This window comes from Numida meleagris, chromosome 2, assembly GCF_002078875.1.
Source record: "Numida meleagris isolate 19003 breed g44 Domestic line chromosome 2, NumMel1.0, whole genome shotgun sequence".
Classification (NCBI taxonomy): Eukaryota; Metazoa; Chordata; class Aves; order Galliformes; family Numididae; genus Numida; species Numida meleagris.
The window spans coordinates 48,647,032-48,664,232 of record NC_034410.1 but is presented as its reverse complement, the minus strand read 5'-3'; the positions used below and the strand labels follow the sequence as shown (position 1 = coordinate 48,664,232).

General features: G+C 41.4%; 1 protein-coding gene across 1 annotated transcript; it reads right to left on the bottom strand.

The window, feature by feature from the left end:
• LOC110394483 (calcium/calmodulin-dependent 3',5'-cyclic nucleotide phosphodiesterase 1C-like) lies at positions 7,680–9,546 on the bottom strand. Its single transcript, XM_021388368.1, has 2 exons — positions 9,313–9,546; positions 7,680–8,016 (listed from the first exon to the last, which is right to left on the bottom strand). The coding sequence occupies exons 1-2, from the start codon at positions 9,469–9,471 to the stop codon at positions 7,843–7,845; spliced, it is 333 nt and encodes a 110-aa protein (XP_021244043.1). The 5' UTR covers positions 9,472–9,546; the 3' UTR covers positions 7,680–7,842.

The following is a 17,201-nucleotide window of genomic DNA, read 5'->3' as shown; positions in this document are numbered from 1 at the left end:
TCATTTCCACCCAAGTCTAACTGGATTCCAAAAACAAGGTTTCCAAATTTCAGCTGTGAACGTTTCTTTCCAAGGTTGTTTGAAATCCCAGAGATTATCTCCTCTGGTTCAATTTACAAAGTCAACTTTATTACAGCTACTCATTCTGCTTCCACACTGTAATCTGACAGGAAAGAGATGAGTCTAAAGCTGTTACTCTCTTCTGTCAGAATTATCCTCGAAGAAGAGAGCCAAGAGTCCTTTTGAATTTTGAGCAGAATTATCATAGACACCTCAAGCTCTTTTCCCTCTTCTGAGCCTTTTCTCAAGGTCCAACCCTTACCAAATCCATGTCTTTATCAACTATAAATCTTTCTGTAGTGCCACTGGAATTCTTATGGACAACCTTTCTCTCTTCCTCCTATCTTCATTATGGTCTCATATCTTTTGCCAACACTATCTCTCCCCCTTCTTCCATGGATTATTTTTACTTGGATGAAGAGAAAGGTACAGTGAGAAACAGAGGACCGAGAAGAAGAGCAGCAAGAGGAATGAAAAGTCAGTCAGACAAGTGGCTGAAAACAGATGAGGCTAGAAGTTTGAGTCTCTGTGCTAGGGGCCGTGCTTGTGAGCCAAACCAACCATCAGGAGAGTGGTTCAGTCTTTCCTGGGAGTGGGTCCACAAGGAAGACAGGGATATTTACAGGCAATACTTGCCCTATGCAGCTACAGGAATGCAGACATATCCATGCTGAAGAAAACCCAGGGGTAGACAACAGCAAAGCATCTGGTCAGAATAAGTTTTCAGATCCTGGCTAGGATCAGGAGATGGATAAATGATTTTCCCCATGTTCTGTGTGACTATGCAAACACTTTTCTGTTACTATTTTCCCCTTGGTTTATAGTTTTTTTCTTTCTTTACTCTTTTATTCTTCTGCCACAGGATCTCCATTGGTTTTATATCATATTGTCTCGTAGTCAGCCTTTTTTGTGCTTTGTATTGTAGCCAACCTGTCAGGTAAAGCTTTAGAGCTCACAAAGAGAACCTCAGAGAATCTCCATGGGAATATTTAAGCAAGAGGATGTGCTGGTTTTGGTAGGCAGCTAGCAGTGTGAGATCGCAGCAAATTCAATACAAGAGGGATGATGTTAACACAGTTGAGCATGAATTTAGACATGTCACTGCTAATCCCTGGATTAACAGGAGGGAAAGAAATGTGTCAAAATAATAAAGTACCTATTAAAAAGGCTGTAGAGACAGACACTGATCCATCGTTAGAACCAACAGATGACAGAACGTCGTCAGCGAAGCGTGAGCCATCATCTGGCAACGTTCTGTTCTGCAGAAACCAGCCGAGTTAGGGATATATGTCAGACTCACTGGGGATTTCCTGACATTGGAAAAAAAAGTAAGGAAGGCAAATTTGAAAAGAAAAAAAACATCCTTCCCTTAATTTGAGGTCTCTGGGCATTTGTCTTTTTGCATGAAATTTTTGCACTCTGTCCACAAGGGGAAGTAATGAAACAGCAGGGCACATGAATTAACTGTATAAAATTTCTGGCCCAGTCACTAAAGCCCTTTGGTGGAATAAATTAATTACTAACTTTAGATCGTATGAGGAAAGAGGATTAGGGTCTCAGGAGGAGACAGGTAGCAACTCCAGAAGTCTCAGCTGGAGAGATTCAGAGGCTATATGAAAGCACAGGGCTTCTCTGCATTAATCCCATGCTTCTGATTTAGCTTATCAGTTAACAGCAAGTACATGAAACTCTAACATTGCTAACATTGCTTCTTAATGTTTGTTAGCAGTTATGTTTTCCAGAGGGGAAAGGAGATTCTATGACCTGCTTTTTAAAGATATCCTGGAATGAGCCTGCCAGCCCCCTGCAAGAGAGCTGTGCTGCAGCACAGCCCAGTAGAAAGCAGAGGGTGGCTGAAGCCAGCACCTTGGCTCTGCCTGACGTCCAGTTGGCTTGCCTGGCACCAACAAGAGCTCAGAAATCAATAGATGAAAAATAAGATTTAGGGAGTTGATTTTTTTTTTTTTTAATTGCCTTGTTGGTTTTGAGTCTTGTTAAGAGGTCTAGGAGCTTAGCTGGATGTGCTCTTCTCTACCTTACTAAGAAAGTAAGCAACATATAGTATTATTTTTGCTTCGGCATAAAGTACATGATAAAATGAAAGAGGATCTTATTCATCTCTCTTTTGGTTTGGCTTGTGGAAAATCTGCTGGATATCCTCTGAAGCTGTCTCTTCCCAGCATTTAGTAATAGAGGATCAGTTTTAAGAGGAAAAAAAAAGTCTTTTTCTGACAATCTCCAATGACAGGTTCTAGAAGTTATATTTCTTCTTTTTCCACAGCTATCTTCAAATCTGCCCATATAGTTTAAATGAAGGTTCACATGTCTGCTGGTGTTTTAATATATAAACTTGCTATCTGATTATTTTTATAGTTTGGTTTCTTAATTATACCATTGCAAGAAAAACATTACAAAGATAAAGATTAATTGCTTTTAACGTTTCTTCATATTCGTTATGCTGTAGATAATGCTTGTTTTAAGTAAGTGGAAACAGGTGTGTAACAATTGATTAAATTAAACAAGCAAGTAGGGAATGAAACGCACATGGCTATTTTCAAGGAGAGATATTGTGAACACCAATTAACCAGTTGGAAATCAATAACCACGCAAAACTATTCCCTCTTCCCAATTTTATGACATGGAGGAAGCCCTGATGTTTTCAATCATTGCATTGTTATTTATATCTTGGTAGGGTATAAATAAAAGGTGCCCATAACTAGGCCAGGCATGACACAGAAGCAGCTAGTTGGCTTTTCTTATCTAGGCTCTTCAGTAAAAGGTGAAGAAGCATGATTTAGCACCACTTTCACACTGCCTGTGGATTCCCAAAAGGGACACTGACTTGTCTAAAGAGAATAATTTCCAGAATTAATTAGCAAAAAATAATCCTGCACTTCTGGCTAAAATTAAGTATTTTTATATAGGATAATGCTGCAGCACTACGCAAGACTGTTGTAATGTTTGTGTGTATATGAACAAAAAAGGCTTAGGAGAGGGAGAAGTGAATAAACCCGTGACTTTTGAAACTAAAAGCAATTTGATTGCTTTTTACTATGACTGCTAGCAGGAGTCAATGCGGTTAAGTTAGAGCAAGAAGCTACTTTCCCATCTGTCTTGTTCAGTCCTGTGTATAGCTATATACAGATCTCGTAGCACCTACATGTGTGCCAGCCCACAAGAGGAAACAAAAGTCCAAGGATCACACAGGATTCACAGAAGATTCACAGCAGACACCCTGTCTAGTAGAGATCATTTCCCAAATTTCCCCATGCTGGTAAAAGAATAGGTTCCACAAATGCGTCTGTACCCAATGGAGAAATGCCTGTGCTGGCTAAGGAGGAGGAATTGGTCCTGCTCCTCAGAAACTGTGGGCCAGCCCTGCAAAATCTTGCTCTCCCACCACAAGTATGGGAACATCCATGAAAGGAGAAATAGAAGACGGGCACTCCATTGCTACTCTCCCACTTCATGGAGGTTTGCTTGAGGCTGGAAACTCATGGCATTTGGTTAAAATGTGCTTCATATATTTGGTGGATAAGAGCTTTTGTAATGAAAAAGAGGTTCAATTTGTTCTCAAAGCCTACTTGCTGAAAGATCAGAACACCCTTTACATCATGTTTTGTGTTAATAATTTCCTCTCTGTGCTGAACAAACAGAAGTCCTCTGTGGTCTTACTGGGCTATTATAAGAGAAACAGCTTTCACCTGCCTCTGCAAATTTCCTGATATTAGCAGTTATCGTTCTGGCGTTTCACCACTGATAACCTACCGAAGAATGAGCATTTAATTTAACTACAGGCAAAGAGCCATTTGATGGTTGGGCACTCCATGAATTGGTCTTTATTAACATAACTGAAATATATACTGACCTTTGAATACTGAATGCACAAACATCCGTGTCTATGAAATTACTCCAGCATTGTTCTCTTCACATAACACAAGTGGACTCTTTTCACTATGAATATTACTTTAAAAAAGACATTCTCCAGTCCCTTATGGGCCTAAGTAATTTTACTGTAAGTGCATATGTGTATGATTGCCCTCAAAGGAAGAATAATTGCCCAGATCACTCTCATGATGTCAAAAATCTGTGCACATAATGGAAATCAGTTGATAAAACTAACAACATTTTCAGCATATTGCAGCAATGCACGTTATTCTAATGGTAAGGTACAGCATTTGCCTTTCTGAGACAACAGTTTTGTCTCCTGAGGTCCAGACTCCGTTGAAGTGACTCTTACTGGAGAGTTTTCAGTTTCTACGTTGTGTTGAGAAATTAACTTTATGCCCCCTTGGCCCCATTAAACTAGTGGGAGTTTTTCCTTGGCCTACAGTAGAATTGGGATTTTGTGCATTCTGTAATAATTGAACTGGAAATTATAGGAGCACAATCTTTCTTTTGCCCTATTAATGAGCTTAACAACTTGCTCAGAGCGAGCTTCTGTGGATAAGGAATCTGTGCAAGTTTTTACATGAATCCCACATGAAGCAACACTTATATGGCTCTAATGAATGAAATGTAAAGTACCCATGCTAGGCTCAGTGTTCAGCAGCTTGCTGCCAAACCTTCAGCTGGGCTTAGCTCTGTTGACATTATAAGAATGGATAAAATATTAATGACTAGCACACCTTTTTGATATTAGAATTACAAATTTGAAATGGAGGCACTGAAATTAAGGGATGATTTAGACTTGGTTTCAATGGAAGCAGAGTTGCTTCTACAAATGCGATCCAGCGTGAGGATTTGGTTCATTTTCTCCTTTTGAAATGTTTAGTCCAATCTCCTTTGTATCATCACCTTCTTCATTGGTCAACACAATATAGGGCTCTTTCTTTAATATCTTTTTTACTCCTCCTTAATTGAGTATAACTGTTTTCTAAAAAAATTCTCAGCACTACAGATGGTAATATTAAAAACACACATATATACAGACTATACATATGTTCCATAGGAATTAAAAAAAAAAGAACTAAAAAAAAAAGAACAAATTACTTTCTTCAAAAGCATACCACAATGAAAAGAAAACACATTCTAATCCTGCCATCATCTTGTGATTGCCATCAGGGCTCAGACTAAGCCGGTCAGTTGACTAAGTAAGGACTTACATTAGACACTGTTCTATGATGACATTCAGAATGAATCAGCAAAGATGTTACACATAGGAGACTACTTCCTTGAACTATCATTCTAATATGTCCTTCTGTAGCCAGCAACTGATGTGTCACCATATTAGAAGGACATATGTCCAATGAAGGGCTACAAAGATGGAGAAGGATCTAGAGGGGAAGACATATGAGTAGAGTAGGTGCCCTGGTTTGTTCAGCCTAGAGAAGAAGAGCCTGAGGGGAGTCCACATGGCCTCCCAGGGCAGGCTGAAGGAGCTCAGGATATTCTATGATTCTATGATTATGCTTCCCTTGGCTGCCTGAAGAGTGTTATGCCTTGTCCCCTCATCACTACTGTCAGGCACCAGGATGACTGCACTTGCAGTTAGCCAGGCAGTTGGGGGATAGTGGAGACCACTTGACCCCCCAGGACACTCTTGTCACCATCTTGGTGAGGGGACCCCAAACATGGAATGAAGAGGGGGCTGGAGACTCCACAGGTCTCTATGCCAGTCCAGACATTCTATCTGGATGATGATGATTTAGAGCCTGGGGAGGTGAATCCACCTCCAGATGAAGAACAACCCATGGAAGTGAATCCACCTCCATCAGGGCTGAGGAGGCACAACATCATCAGGATGCCTGCCAAAAGACAGCACCCGACAATACAGTGTCTTGTGTCATATGAGACAACCCACAGCCTTAGAGCTGGCAAGGGGCCAGGGCACATGTAGTGGCAAGGCACACTGAGGGAAGTGCCTTCAGTCAATGTTAAGAAAATGAAAGAAGAGGAGAGATCTGAGTATTGACTACTGTTGCCTACTGGAAGTGTGGAATAAAATGAAGATTGGCTTTTCTGTCATAGGGGTTCAGTGGTGGAAGGACAAGAGACACCAGGCCCACACTAGAGCAACAGAAGTTCCACCTCCTTCATGCTCCAGGGCCAGGGGTGAAGGACAGGAAAAGAGAACTCGCATCACCCTTGAAATTCAGCAATTCTTTATTGATTGTGCATGATTTGCATGAAACAGAAACACCTCCCTTTCCTCTTTAGCTGATGTAAGGCCCTGAACACTTTCATGCTGCTTTAGGTACATAAGGGTTAACTGTTGGGGGACAGACGTGTGGAACTGGGCCCCGGCCCCTCAGCCCTCCTTTCAAGACCACTACTCCAGAGACTGCAGAGATCCAAAGATCAAATCTGTCCTAATTACTTATCTGGAGCCTTGATCAATCTCCAGATATTCTTCGTGCACTGCCATGTAGAGCCTGACTTCATTTTCAGCCACACATTCAGTAGCTGGAGAGAGGAAACTCTGAGGACAGCAATCCCAAATCAGCCCTCCCATCCCCAGAGTGGAAAAGCCACCACCAGGCCCCAAGGATCTCACAGACCCTCCAAGGGACCCATCATCCCATTGCAGCACAGCAACCCAGAGAACACCAGGCCCTCTCCTCCCCACAGACCTTCCTTGGGGATCAGGGCAGAGGAGATTCTACCTCCTCCATGCTCCAGGGGCAGAGCTGAAGGACAGGAAAGGAGAACTCACATCACCCTTGAAACTCAGCAGTTCTTTACTGACTGCATGTCCCTATGCTGCCTGTGGGGTGTTAGTACACTTGGGCCCCTCTCCACTACTGCTGGGCAACAGGGCAGCTCCACTTGCAGGCAGCCAGGCAGCTGCTGGGTAGAGGAGTCTCCTGGGATGATCCTGCCACTCATCAGTACAAACGGATTTGAAGCATGGGATGAAGAAGGGGCTGGAGTCTCCATGGGGTTCTTTGCCCAAGGGCCACAAGTTCTCTGGCAAGCACAATGGCACAGGTGAGCCGTTCCCAGAAAAGGGTCCATCAGCACCCCCCATCCTTCCTTCTCCTTCAAAACTGGGGCAGCTCTCAGTCCATAGGCCACAACTCCAGACACTGTCATGTCGAGGTTGCCATGGAACACTGTCAGACTTACCAGACCAGGCCTGCTGATGTCACCGCCTAGTGTTCCGAGCCCTGCAACTGCCATACCAGTCAGAGAGCAGTAACAGTCAGAAGCAGCAAGCAAAAGATCGCTGTAAGCAGCAATGGATCCTCCTCCCCAGAAGAAGCAGAGGCTGATGGGGAGGAGATCCAAAGAAGAGCCCATGGAGATAGATGAGGAACCCATGGAGCCAATGGAGGTGGATGAACCTCCAAATGAAGATGAGATGATGGAGGTGGATCCACCTCTAGAAGAACAACAACCCATGGAAGTGGATCCACCTTCACCAGGGCCCAGGAGACAGCGCCCAACAAGACCCAGGGACGCACTCAGAAAATGGTGAGCAATAGGTTGATAAGTGATGCCAAACCGGGTTAAACTACGAGTTATTTAATTTCGTTTTCTGAAGAAAGCTTAGACAATTGGTTTCTTCACATAGAGTGAAGTGAAAGCCCAACAAACTGACTTCCCAGACTCAGCCAGGAGATCAGTGGTAGAGGGGGGAATTCAGTTAGGGTTTTTCACTCATCCTCTCTCTGATCCATTAAAACAGTTACCCATATCCTCACCCCAATTCTTCTAAATAAGCCCAAATCTCTATTTGCATTAGCACAGCCGCTGCAAATTATATTTTTCTACAGTACAAATGGACTCTGCTGTGTATAATGATAATCTCCTTAATGAACAAAAACTAGTGCAGTCTCATTATGTATTAAGGATGCCAACTCCTGTACGCACCACTACGCCTGTCTTGAAAAGGAGGTAATGGACTGTTTGCATCACACCTGCAGCATGCATTAGGTTGTGATAAGGATTTTTGTGCTTGCTGTATCCAACCTCCAGAGCTTCCACAAAGGACACCAGGGCAGAAATGGGGATCTAAGAAAAGAAGCACACAATTAAAAATGAAAGAATCACCTGTACTAGCTAGCATTTGGAGAAGATCATTTTTAGAAGAGGCTCCAAAGAGCAGTTTGTACTTCGCAAATAAATAACAACTTAAAACATCTTAAACAAGTACTCCAGAGTGTATCAAGGTCACTTGCTCAAAATGGCTTTCCCACCCCTAATTACATTAGGGATGAATCACTCATGCACATAAACATACACAAGTCAGTACAATATGAAATGTTCTCTAGAAAACAAAAAAAAGTAACATAGAGTACTTGATTTATTGTTCCTGGAGAAATATTTCAATTTAGGACACAGGGGTCTGTCTGATCCCCTCATAATACACTAGTATTTATCACTGCTTTACTACTCACATTCTAGATTTTGTAATATAGTAAGTCTGAGATACTCTATGATGAGGAGTGTCGTTTATCATACTTCTGGGTTTTTTTACTGCCAAATCCAGTCTTCCCATACTATGGGTTTGCCATGCTTTGTTGGCTTCCATAGTGTAACTGTACACATGACATGAAACCACAGAGTATTTCTAGGGAGCACACTACGTAGGTGCCGTCAGCTGCACATATATGCAACAAGCAGCAGGGATTATCCAGTGCTTTGCACAAACTGCAATACCCTCAACCTTCCTAGTTCTATCGTTAGAGTTGCACCGCTATTTCCCTCTTATGAACGCTATCATGGGGTGATACAATTCTTATCAGTTACCATCTTCAAACATTTCTCATCAGGCGTGAGAAGTCCCAGAAGAAGTCCAGGAGTTGGAGAAAGTAGGAGTCCTGCCAGAGTAAGTGCCAACAGAGAAAGGGATAATGGAATATTTGAGCGGGGAGAATGGGAAACATCTCAGAGCAATGCTTCTGTGACCCAAATGTAACTCTGTTCAAAGTTAAAGATACATAGCATTTGTATTTTGAAATCCATAACAAGCCACGCTTTCATTATTTGCTTGCATGCTTGAGATTCCTAAGAGTCTCAGGAATGACATTATCATTCCTACTGGGTTTCATGGGTAAGACTGTTTGGAACCCCACCTGTTTCACTCTGTCCTATTACAATTAAATGTTCTACTTGAATAGCTTTGGTCCTGGTTGCTGCAGAAAGATTCTCTTCCCCTTTTAGGGGAAATGACAGTGACTGCAAGGTCTTTACATACACCATCAAATACAGCTAAAATCTCTGCATTCTGAATGGAACAAAGCAGAATAAGAATGAAATACAAGAAAATGCAAGATGGAACAAGAGACCCATCTCCTAACGACTGACCTTGAAACGATTGATCAGATCATAGCACATGAGAAGTTCATAGAAAATGAATTTCAGTGCATGATCTCCACTGGCATCATTTAGTGCAAATACATCAAAGGACCACTTGTCTACATTCTGCAAGGATAAGTAGAAAAGAATGTTAATCTCATCATCCATTTTATCATCACACTTCAATTTCTATCACGTTACATCTACAAATGGAGGATGAGAGTGTATAGATTTTATTTACAAAATTCTCCATTTCACTTAACCAATACAGAGTCTAATTTACTCATCAGTACAGTATGACTCACATTTAAGAATTCTCTATTCAGTACACTCGTGTTGCTTGCTTATTCAAGTCACGGCAATTCACCAGTGTAACCAGCAAAGGCTGAATGCAAAAAGAATCCTGGTTTGCCTTTGAAACTGAAGCAATGAGATGGGCACTAGTGTGGCCTGTGGTCATATTTTCATCAGCTGCTGCACAGTGAACGAGCGTAATAAGTATCTCGAGCTACCTTGCTAGGCCCAAAGAGATCTTAGTTCCTTCAGATTACTGCAGCTTCAATTGCCCAAAGACAGCATGATTCTCTGTTTTTAAGTACTCGCATTTTTAATTAACTTTTTTTTTTTTAAAGATGAGTGAGTTGATTGGGGCTTTTACAAAACAACAGAGCAGGAGAAAATCATTGTAATGCTACATTAAGTGCTAACAATGGTATAAAAAATGACCTTTATAACAATAAAGCAAATATCTAACTGCAGTTGAGAGAGTTACAGTTAGCTGTAAATAATATACTAACGCTGCAGGGTGGTCAGTCAAGAGATGGAAGAAGAAAAGTTCGATTCCCAGCTCATAAAGCCAAAGTATAATGTATAAACTTTCTTGCAGAAAGTTGAATTCCACTTCAACTCCTATGGATGGCAGTGCAAGCTGACAGTGCTCAGTATCTGCCAACATAATGCACCTTGATCTCCAAAGAGGATGTTCACAAAACACTGTGAACCTTTCTCTCCTACTCCTAGGAACAATGAGTAAAGGTGCAGAAGGAATTATAGCTAGAAGAATGATATACCGATCAACATCACAGCCTCATCTGGCACAGGAGCAACTCTTAGTCTTCTGCCCTGCCAAAAATTTTGATGTGCTTCCTTCAGGGACAAATCCAAAGGACTCTTCCTAAACCATATATTGGAAACTGACATCAATATGTTTCCCTCCACTTTCAATCTGTTGGAAGCTAGTTCCCATTTCCTCATGGCACTTTCACAAACAAAGACGATGACATTTCGCAAGTACACATGCATAGCTAGCTCCCAGTGCAAGAAATGGAGTCAGGTAGACATAATACTGAGCACTGTTAAGGAATAGAGCCCATCTAAAAATTTACTATCCTTTCTAGCAATACAAAAAATAATAAATTACATTTATTTACCAAACTCTTAAAACTCAATCCATCTTTGATGTTTGTTGTCACAGTCAACATTCTCCAGTGAGGGCTGATCTTGACAATCTTGCTACTCACATAGTGTTGACTACACAGAGCTGAATATGCTTCTTGCCAAAGTACAGTCCAAGGAGCGGCTAATTTGATTCACAGAGGGAGAAAGCATCATGGATGCTGAAGATTCAGCTCTGCTTTCATCAGGATTATTCAGTCTATCCCAGTAAATAATTCCCTGGTGGAGCAGTTGATTTTACAAGCTGTATAGAGCCCACACACTGAAGACAGGGTCAGGCTTCCCCAGAAACTGTGACCAACTTACAGAAGAGCAATCATAAATTGCAGCTTTCCAGCATTTTCAGTAGGTGTTGGAGAGGGAAAACAGTGAAGAGAGGAAACAGTTCATCCAACAAAACATGTTCTGAAGCCCTTTAACCTAGAAAATGAGCAAGAAAAAGAAGTCGAAACCATCCACTCATTGAACTTCAATTTTTTTTTGTTGTTTTGAGTGTTTTTATTTTGTCTCAGTTAAGGAAGCAATAGAATTAAACACTTGCATTTAAATAATGTTAATATAGTAGTATATGCAGTATATAGAATAATATAATAATTTACTTTTATAAATTAAATTTCTTATATAATTTATATTTAACTTCATATCATTTACTTTTGGTTCCTATGAAGTTGAAAATAATGTCTCAACTATACTTGAAATAGAATGTACTCTAAAACAATCTTATATTGTAGAAATAAAAGATTTGTACTTCTTGTCTATTTTTTCTTGTAGTAATGTGCAGCGATATCTGCTGCAATTCTTGCAGCAGATAAAATTTATCAAATTGCAAAATTGCAAAGTAGCACATCCAAATTGTTCTTTTGCACTGAATAGTGGTTAGCCACATAGATGCAAAGTTTCACGGTGGAGTTATTTAGATTTCATTGAGCCACCTCACTGCCTTCTGTTCTGGGCCCCCCAAATAGTAGGCACCCTGCAGCTGGTAAACCAGTCGCAGAGCAGCAGAAGACAGTGGCAGAACCTACTGGACATGTGGTCATAGAACCTGGGGAAGTGAATCCACCTCCAGATGAAGAACAACTCATGGAAGTGGAGCCACTTTCACCAGGGCTCAGGAGGCACAACACCATTCAGGATGATTGTACTGATATGAAAGATTCCCAGTGAAGTTAAAAGGAGGCAGTATTCAGCTTCCCTGAATTTATCTTTGAATACCCTTCTATATGAAATTATTTTTTTTGCTCCTTTGCTTTGTGTCCTGGGTTGAAAGCCTGGTAGTCTTGTTTCAATGTAGCCTAGTTTATTCTTCTTCTAATGCAGTGTTTACTGGTAACACAAACTTAAATACTCTTTGTCAGAGGGAGTTCTCCAGCATCGGCTCAGATGACTTCCTCTCTTTGCCACCAGGCTGCAAGGCACAGAAAGAGCCCCAGTTTTCTAACAGTTCAATGCACAGGAAGAAGCTGATTCAGAACTTCATTAACTAGAGCAAGAGGGGAAGGTGAGGAATGACAGTTCCAGCATACGGAACAGTATGACAAATCTAATGCCTCAGAAAAGAGAGAAATATTTCCCAGAGACAAAGGGCAGCTCTCACTTGGCCCCAGCTCCCACCTTCACCCCATGCTGTGTAAGACCCGTTCATTTAAGGAGAAGTACAAATTACAAGGGCCAGAGGTCATCCACCACTGCTTTGTTCTAAGTCTGTCTGGAATATAGTTTCCATGCCATCTACCATTACTGAATTTTTACATCAGCTTTTCCCTAAAGCTAACCCTCTCTCAAAACCTCCTTATCTAAGGATTGATGAAAACATGGAATGGAGTCTTTAGGAGTGACAAGTCTGAAAAATTTTATTCATTATGTCCTTTTCATCCTTATTTTCTCCTGGTTTCCTCTACCTGGGGTAAAAAGAAAGAATCAATCATAGGCGAGCTACAACAGAAAATGCTAAGGTACCTATGTGAATGTACAATCTGCATCATCTACACTCATTTTCTTGACAACTTAGAGTGACTCTTCTTTTCCCTAGCACTGTACAAGGAACCCTGGCATGCCACTGACTCTTGACGTAGAAATGTCTTTTGCCACTCTAAATGGGATTATCATCTTCTAGCGCTTTGAAACCCATCTACAATCCCCCCAGCCTTTGCAGGGGCAGCAGGGAGAATGTTCACATGGGCCATCTGTCACAGTAGATACAAATTCTGGACTCCTTTGGGCCTTAGAGACTGTTCCAGCCTCAAAGGTTTCACACAGCAGTACAACAAACACAGATGGTTTCCCTCTTGGACCCGAGACAAACGTGCTGTCTTGGGCAAGGCAATGGTTTTCCTAAAGTGAACCTTCTGTTTAACACGCTTGAGCTATTTAGATGTCTGAGTCTATAAAAAAACACAGTATACCCCTTAAACCAGTATATTTGTGTGAATATTCTTCTTCAACAGGCATGTCCAGCCTGCGGCCTGTATGTCACATGTGGCCTAGCTCAGCTCGCACTGCGGCCTGAGCCCTGCTACTGCATCATTGTGGCAGAGGCTCTGTCCCCTCTGCCAATTTCAGATTTTATGCTTTGACAATATACACAAGTACTGATGCTACAGATACAGCTCAACTTGCCATTTTCATTAGAGGTATTGATTACAAATATAATGTCACTGAAGAAATGGCTTCTTTGGTGCCACTGAAAGACACAATTAAATCTCCTGATTTGTATGAAGCAGTAAAAAAATACATTAAAGCAATCTTCTTTAACCCTTTTCAACATGTCTGGCATAGCTACCGATGGTGCCCCAGCGATGGCTGGTAAAAAAGAGGGACTTACACAATTAATAGAAGATGAGGTAACATTTGATGAAATATCACTGCTTCAGGCATCAAGAAAAATCATAGAATCATAGAATTAGCTAGGTTGGAAAAGACCTACAAGATCATCCAGTCCAACCATCCACCTACCACCTATAACCCCACTACACCATGCCTCTCAACGCTATATCTAAATGTTTCTTGAACACCTCCAGGACGGTGACTCAACCACCTCCCTGGGCAGCCCATTCCAGCGCCTGACCACTCGTTCAGAAAAGTAATATTTCCTAATGTCCAGCCTAAATCTCCCCTGGCGCAACTAGAAGCCATTCCCCCTCGTCCTGTCACTAGTTACCAGAGAGAAGAGGCCGACCCCCAGCTCACTACAACCTCCCTTCAGGTAGTTACAGAGAGCAGTAAGGTCTCCCCTGAGCCTCCTCTTCCCCAGACTGAACAATCCCAGCTCCCTCAGCCGCTCCTCATAAGGCCTGTGCTCCAGACCCCTCACCAGCTTCGTTGCCCTCCTCTGAACATGCTCCAGGGCCTCAGTATTTTTCTTGCAGTGAGGGGCCCAAAACTGGACACAGTACTCCAGGTGCGGCCTCACCAGGGCTGAGTACAGAGGGACAATGACTTCCCTACTCCTGCTGGCAACACTATTTCTGATACAAGCCAGGATGCCCCTGGCCTTCTTGGCCACCTTGGCACACTGCTGGCTCATGCTCAGCTGAGCATCGACCAACACCCCCAGGTTCATTTCCTCCACACAACCATCCAGCCACTCTGCCCCAAGCCTGTAGCGTTGCCTAGGGTTGCTGTGGCCAAAGTGCAGGACCCGGCACTTGGTCTTGTTGAACCTCAATTATGTGCAAAAGTTCACTGAACCTCAAATTATGTGCAAAAGCTTTAAAAATGGATCATTTCATAAAAATCTTCATCAAAGCTGTGAACTTCCAAGGGACTTGGAATCTTCCATCAAACCTTTGGAAGTCCAAGGGACTGAATCATCGCCAATTCTAGAAGTTCATTAAAAGTATGGATGCTGATTTGGGGTCATCATTTGCTTTTCTGAAGGAAGGTGGCTAAGTCAGGGTAAAGGCTAAAAAGAGCTTATGATTTGCCATGTGAAATCAAGTCCATTATGGAATCCAAAGGAAAATTTCTGCCAGATCATAAAGATTAAAAATGACTCACAAATTCAGCATTTTTGGTGGATTTGACTGCTCATTTAAAAGTGAATTAAACATGCATCTTCAGAGTGAAAATCACCTTTTCTGTGCTATGTTTCAGACAATACCAGCATTTGAAATGAAACTTAAATTATGGCAAGCTCAAGTTATGGCAAATAATTTCATGTATTTTGATACAGTGGCTAAACAAAGACCTGTGAATAGTGAAAAATATGCAGCCATGCTTTCCATTTTGATGAATAAATTTGCGAATAGGTTTCAAGATTACCAAAAAATCACCATTTTTATGTATACTTGCAACTCCATTTTCAGGCAACATAGACACATTATTTGCAAATTTTCACATGGAACATACAGAGTTGCAATCAGACATTGAACTCAAAAAATTTGGTCATGTCTCTTTTCCAGACTTTCATAATCTCTCTTTTACCAGAGAAAAATATCCCTCAATTCACAGTCACTCCTTATTCATGTCATCACTTTTTGGTAGTACGTACATTTGTGAACAATTAGTGTCAAGGATGAAGCACAGGAGGAGTAATATTTAATCAAGTCTCTGATGAACATCTTGAGAACTCACCAAGAATGGCAACCAGTGCCATTGAAACAGCCTGATGCATTAGTTTCACCAAAACAAGGTCAAACATCCCACTTGTTTTATGTTTTTGTTGCTCTCTGGTTTTTTATGTTTCAATAATAAATAAATAAATAAGCTTTGTTACTTAAATACATTACATTTATTACATACTTTATAAGCAGCCCAAGGCAATTCCTGTTCTCTCAATGAGGCCCAAGTAAGCCAACAATTTGGACAACCATGTTCTACACAAAGGGAAATGTGTTTATAATCACTTGTCTGAAAAGCTAGGCATATTGAGGGCAGGTGTCAATCTATTCCACTTTTAACCTTCCCAGCTGAAAGGGAAACCATCAAAGACAAATGTCTGTACATCAAGCAATCTGTTTGATGAAAAAAAAAAAAACCAAACACTTTGCATTGATCTATTGATCAAACTACTCTGGCTGCAAAGTAGCTTATTTAATCAGCCAGTCTTATACCTATGACAACACTTACAAGGTGACCAAGTGATTAAATGAGTTCTTACAAGTTACAGTTCTTCAGTTCTCCACGTGTAAACTTATTAGGGGCATGTATAGACATGCAGGTGAATTAGAACAGACTTTCTTTATAGTGCAATATGCTTTCACACAGAAATAAGCAGCACAGGCTGAAGGTGGGCTTGAGCACATCAGGACAGAGTATTAGCTTGGCTGTAACCTTGTGTTAAAGCAGCCACGTCCAAACAGTGGCCCAGCCCAGCCTGCCCTATGGCCACCCCCATCAGGAAACTCAGCAACAACCAAACCATTGGAGCAAAACAAACCCTCTTTTCTCAGTGCAGCCCAGGCAAGCCAAAAGGTTTTACAGCTATGACCTAACAAATATGTTCTTCATTTCAACCTTCCCTTATCTGCACCTCTTATTTCATCTGAAAACAGTGCCAGCCAAACCTGAGTAGACCTTAACATAAGCAGATGAGTATTAACCTTACACAGCCACAGTGAATCCTCTCTGTTTGTAACTTTGACTACAGGCTAGTTTAAAATACCTTTCATGGCCTTCTGCAGTAGATGCTGAATATTCTGAGGTGACAAACATGGCCTATTTTGGACAGTGGACCTCCTCATACCAATACTTGTGCTCACTCTCACCTCTTTCAAGAGAGGGTTTTGCATGAAGCCTTGCATTAGATTTTGCACTAGGCAGTCTCCTTTATGCATCTGGCATTTTTTCCTGACCATAACATTTATTAAAAAGACAGTGTATTTCTAAGAGGACTAGTACAAAAATCTTTCATGGGATAACTATTTTAATGATGGTACAGAGACGAGAGCAGAAAATGAAAAAACACAGACCTCAGCATTTTAAAGGCCTCACAGAGTACCAGGTTTGCTGGCTTCAGCTTTTCCTTGGCAAAGCTGAGGGATCTACTTGGAGAAATTCTCCTCCCATCTCCATAGTGAGATTTTTGTTTTATGTAATAGTTCTAAACAAACAAACCAAAGAACCATGCATTATGAATCAAGGTATAATAACAGCCTTGCTCAGCCAGGACTTCCTCAAAAAACAGCCCTCAAAACCTCTCCCACCAGTCCTGTTTCATATATCCCATATGGTCTGGCCCAATCAGCAGGCTCACTTATGCCAGAATGAACATCACACACATAAGGAACAGAGCATTGTCTGGCTTTCCGTTCTATAAATTCAGTGTTTTAACTGGATCGTACTGGACTGGCACGGCTGTTTTGGTTTCAGCTGGGACAGATTCAAAGTGAGTTTGCTGTGAGCAAAATTACTGATGGGAAAAATCTTTACTAACTACCACAGTATTGAAAAGCCAGCTGTGCTTGCAGTGCAAAACCAACTGAAAACCTACTATGTAACAA

Bases quoted from the DNA above. Each gene is read 5' to 3' on its own strand.
- LOC110394483 (XM_021388368.1), bottom strand. From the start codon at position 9,471: ATGGATGATGAGATTAACATTCTTTTCTACTTATCCTTGCAGAATGTA. The intron at 8,017-9,312 runs GTCAGTCGTTAG...TTCTTTTCTTAG, and splicing joins ATCTGATCAATCGTTTCAAG to ATCCCCATTTCTGCCCTGGT.